The 5032-nt window shown below is 38.4% G+C and overlaps 1 protein-coding gene across 1 annotated transcript; it reads right to left on the reverse strand.

Moving 5' to 3' along the window:
* Nucleotides 1–319: 319 nt before the first annotated feature.
* On the reverse strand, nucleotides 320–4830 carry LOC107602481 (homeobox protein EMX2). The gene is made up of 3 exons (XM_016294998.1): nucleotides 4140–4830; nucleotides 2394–2578; nucleotides 320–901 (listed from the first exon to the last, which is right to left on the reverse strand). Exons 1-3 carry the CDS (start codon nucleotides 4528–4530, stop codon nucleotides 734–736), a joined length of 744 nt encoding a protein of 247 aa, XP_016150484.1. The 5' UTR covers nucleotides 4531–4830; the 3' UTR covers nucleotides 320–733.
* Between the last annotated feature and the right edge of the window lie 202 nt (nucleotides 4831–5032).

Here is a 5032-nt window from a genome sequence, read left to right on the forward strand (position 1 = left end):
TTTTAAGGAATGTCATGGAGAATTTTTTCATTAGAATTACTTTTGTACGTGGTAAACTTGAATAAAGTTTTTATAATCGGTTTTTTTTATAAACTTTTTTTTAAAAACACTATAACGCAGCACTGCTACTTCATATTGTTTTCACAATCACTTTAACACGAGAATCATAAATTCAAAGACTGCACACTGTTGTAAAAAAGGAAGAAGCACACAACATTTCTCAGATTAAAAATAGAATCAAATCAAATTTACTTTGAAAAAAGAAGGTCAAATTAATTAATGAACCTACCAAAAAAAAATGCATTGCTCTACCATGCAATTCAAGTTTTACAAAAACAGTTGTAGCTATATTTTGGTATCTTGATGTGGAAGGTTCACGTCTTGAAAAAATAAAACGAGAGGAAAAAAACCTCAGAAGTGCAAATGTCCTAGCGCATTTGAGCTATATTTTGTGATAGTTGTGAGGAGGTCGCGCGGGTAGTGTGGTGATGGGGGGCGGGGGGCTGCATGTAATACCTGTCAATCACCTTGCCTTGGCAACGTGAAAATTATTGACAGTTCCCTTGTAGTGACAGCAGTGCCACCAACAGGATCTCTCACCCTCAAGCTGTCGATCTCGAAGAATCAAAATGTGATATTGGCTTTACCCTCTCCCTCTGTCAGTACACAGCATCCTTATCCGTGACATCCTTCAAGCCACGCCGCTGTCCCGGGTTCAAACAGTATAAGTCTTTTAATCGTCTGAGGTGACGTCAATTTCCTCAGGGCTTCCTTGTTTTGTGGCCATTCTCCATCGGTTTATGTGATGAGTTCCTTTCTTTTTCTGTTGTGAATCCGAACCTTCCTCCTCCAGTTTCTGGCGCTTGAACTTCGTCCTTCGATTCTGAAACCAAACTTTTACCTGTGGCGAGGAAAAATGAAAATAATCAGCGTAAAGTACACAAAGGCTTTTCGTTGGCCTCTGAATAAAACAATTAAACAAAGAGAGTTGGCCTAACAGAAGGTATCACTAACGGGCCTTAAAGAATAGCTAGGGCTAGACGGACAAAGAACTGCCAGGTATCTCACAGTCAATCTAGTCGCGAGAGCATTGGCCGACTTTCATTTAGTGTCCTCCTCGGTCGGCATAAATTAAAACAACTAATAATTGAAATGAGGTAGGCTATTAAATACATATTACTGATAAGTGAGGATGAGATTGGGGAAGGGAAGACTGGCTGGCGTGGCTTTCCTTTTAAAGTGCACCTGACCTGTTTACGAACGACAGGTTGCATCATCACGATCATGCCCTGCTGCTACTTCAAACTCAAACTCAACTGTTGAGCGAGAATGGACTCAGTACAATAGAAGCAGCATGTGAGTGTATAATAGTGTGATACCACCAGTGTAACTTCACCGACTTGTCGCTTATTATCACGGATCACTGTGTTAGCTGGCCTATTTACAATTCACCCCCACATTATTACATCCCCGTATAAAACCTTTTATATTAGCACACATTGGTAAAGTTAAGTCTTTAGCTTAATTCATCACCTTTATCATTCATATCATCCGTAAAGCTCACAGCTGACAACTTGGCAAGTGAGGCACATTTAATGTGCTTTCAGAGAGCTAATTGAAGCATTGAAGTGGCTCGTAGTCCATTTCTCTCTCTTGCTCTTCTGAAAGGCGGCGTTTAGAAAAGGGCCGGTGCTGTCACCGGGACAATAGACTCGACCGGGCCACTGAACGATACGCGCAAATACGATCTTAAATATGGTCAGGGAAATTCATAGAATCCGCCTCATTATTGTAAGTGTCCATTTAAAACGGTTAACTGGTTAATAGTCAAACATTTTGCACAAGAGCCCTCTGCCTAAAAAGGAATTGCTCAACCTCACCAAACATCGGGGTGAATTGGAAATGGTGGATTGAACTCACTTCAAACCACTGCGCTTTTAGAACAATGCCCTTTACGCATGGAATTCCCAACAAAACCCAAACGCTAAAAAGCACAGCAGCATTTTCTGTTTGAAATCAAAAAGTCGCCACATCTGTGCAAATAAAAAACATATTGTGCAAGGCCACTTATGACTAACGCCAATACTCATTGCTACTACATATATGTAAATATGCAATCAAAGAGAGCGATTAAACGTTAGAAAATATTTAAATAAAGCATTTAAATTTTAAAAGCTTTTATTGTTTATTAAATCATTCAGAACTGCGTTTTTGTTGCGCAAACATTGTCTATGTGTTTATATTTAAGGTGTAGTCAAACCATAATATGTAACCGTTTCAAAGACGAGCCTACTGATTTCAATAGTTATTTAGGCCGTATTATATCCACAGAACCATGCGCACATTCACATATGGCTGTACACGCTAATGAAGACAGGTAAACTTCATCTTACCTGAGTTTCTGTGAGGTTAAGGGTGTGAGCGAGCTGTTTTCGTTCCGCGCCGACGACGTAATGATTTTTTTCGAAAGCATGTTCAAGCCGTAGTAGCTGTGATGGTGAAAAAGCTGTACGAATCCTTTTGGGCTTTCTTGCCAGTGCATTGTGCAATAGGAAGCTTTCAGGACACGTTTCGTTTCCTGTAATGAAAATGGTGAAAATTAAAACCCATCGTCTCCCATAAAATAAGCAGCCTATCCTTTATCGGTGTTAGACTTTGTTCAATTTGTTCTCACCTATTAATTGGGCCTTACATTTTAAAACATTATATAGCATCCAACATCTTACTAAAATATAGTCTACAATAATATCACAATTAACCGGTCATGCCAAACAGAAATAGATATATATATATATAAATATTTTTTTTCTGTTATCTTTTTTTATAGTTACTTGCCAATAGCGATAATATTTCCTGTAGCTAAGTAAACTTTTGTTGCCAATTCAAATCTGAGACTAAATAATGTTAATTTACAGGTAATCGTTCAAAATATGATGCCTACAATATTATTTTCCTATATTTGTAAATAAAACACACGGAGATACAACACGGCTATTTTTATTTCACAACTGAAATGGCTTTGAGTAGCCTATCTTTACCAGTGGTAAATAAAGGTTTTCATTGCGAGGATTTCGGTTAGAAACTGGGATGACAAATGTTTTCCTATACTGAATAATATAAAAAAGAGCCATAATTTTTTGCTTTAACGTGTGTTATTTAGCTGAGAGTGTGATGTATGTAATAATACGATAGTATCACACTTATTAACGTTTATGAATATTAGCTTCTTTTTTAAGGTGACTTTTACAACATTAAGGACCCAGGCAAAGCACTTTCAGATAAATGCGAAATTCGAGAAAATTACCAGGAAAACATTTCGGTTAGAAACTGGGATGACAAATGTTTTCCTATACTGAATAATATAAAAAAGAGCCATAATTTTTTGCTTTAACGTGTGTTATTTAGCTGAGAGTGTGATGTATGTAATAATACGATAGTATCACACTTATTAACGTTTATGAATATTAGCTTCTTTTTTTAAGGTCACTTTTACAACATTAAGGACCCAGGCAAAGCACTTTCAGATAAATGCGAAATTCGAGAAAATTACCAGGAAAAAAAAACAGTCGAACGGAAATTAAACTTCTGTTCTATTGATAAATTATTTATTTGCTCTTAAGTTTTTTTTCTGGTAATGTGAATGCGTATTATTTGTAATAAAAGTTTTTCATATATATTTGACGACACAACAATCGATTATTATTATGTTGATTCTTTTAAAAGGCGATGTAACACGTTTACGCTAAATAAATATGTAAGCCTGTTAAAATAATTAATTTAATATAATAAACATCAAATACAAAAGTTATAAATACTTTACTTATGAGTTTTAAACCAGCTTTGTGTGTATATATATATATGGTATAATGCCAGGTTCCTTTCTTCCAGCAATTTACTGATAACCGTTGTATAATGTCAGTAGGCTAATTCACAGCATTAGCCTATTATTTCGATACAATAAAATGATTATAAACTTTTTTCGATAGCATTAATTTCAGCATTTTTAATTTCTAGCACAAAAGTGGCATTTAGCTAATTATCAATGAAACACTGCAATGTCCTTGGGCCGTGTGGCCTTTTTTTTTCTCTGGACGACTGGTCAAAACAACTGGCGAATAAAATATTTTGCTGGAACTTACCTTGAAATCTGTGACCCAAGTATCTATATCTATGTATCAACCACGGGTAAAAAGTTGAAGGGTCCCTTTGCTGGCTTGCGAAAAGAGGGTGCGGACTGTGCGAGGACGACAGTGGGTGAGCAGCCAAAGCGTGAGGAGGTGGTACTGAATGGACTGGGACGGCGGAGTTGGGAGGATGTGAAACAGCCTCAGCGAACATCAAGTCCGGGTTTGAGTAGACGCCCCTGCCGCTGGAATGAAAGCCGTTTAAAAATGGGTTCATCTGGCTTGAGTTTGCATAGCTGAGAGCCGCTGGTCGTATGGGCTCCTCGGATCTCGACGCTGGCAAAGGATTATCCTTCGCTACCAAAGACTCTATGGTAAAACACCTCTTCGGTGTGGGCTGAAACATGGTTCACCAGTCAAGATTCCCCAGTTTAAGTGAAAACGGTACACGCGTTAGCACTAAAAAATACTCCACACCCAAGACCAAAGTTTTGTCAGCAAGTTAGTGGCGGCTAAAGAAAGGGTAAAAAATCTGTCAAAAGCACACAGCTCAACACATCGTGAGAGAGGTGGCCGACTTCTCCAGACAATCCATGAATGTGATCGGTTCCTCACCAGTTGTGCTAGCGATTTGTTAGTTCATGAGCCTAATTAGCTCTGGAGTCACATAAACAGTTTCCTCTGAAGCCTGTAATGGCTTGGTGATTGGTCGCTGCCGCTCGCCTTAAGGTTGAGGGAAGAGTCTTTAAGTGCGTCAATACGAACGAGCACGGAGAGGCGGATTCAAGCGAAACGGAACGGATTCGCCCAGAAACAGAGCTGTGGAGCAATTTACATACGCAGCTGATCCCATTGAGAGACTCAAGGTACTTCAGCATGTATTTGTGTTGCACACAAGGCATAACGAC

Source organism: Sinocyclocheilus grahami, unplaced genomic scaffold, assembly GCF_001515645.1.
Source record: "Sinocyclocheilus grahami isolate Dianchi unplaced genomic scaffold, SAMN03320097.WGS_v1.1 scaffold328.1, whole genome shotgun sequence".
Taxonomy (NCBI): Eukaryota; Metazoa; Chordata; class Actinopteri; order Cypriniformes; family Cyprinidae; genus Sinocyclocheilus; species Sinocyclocheilus grahami.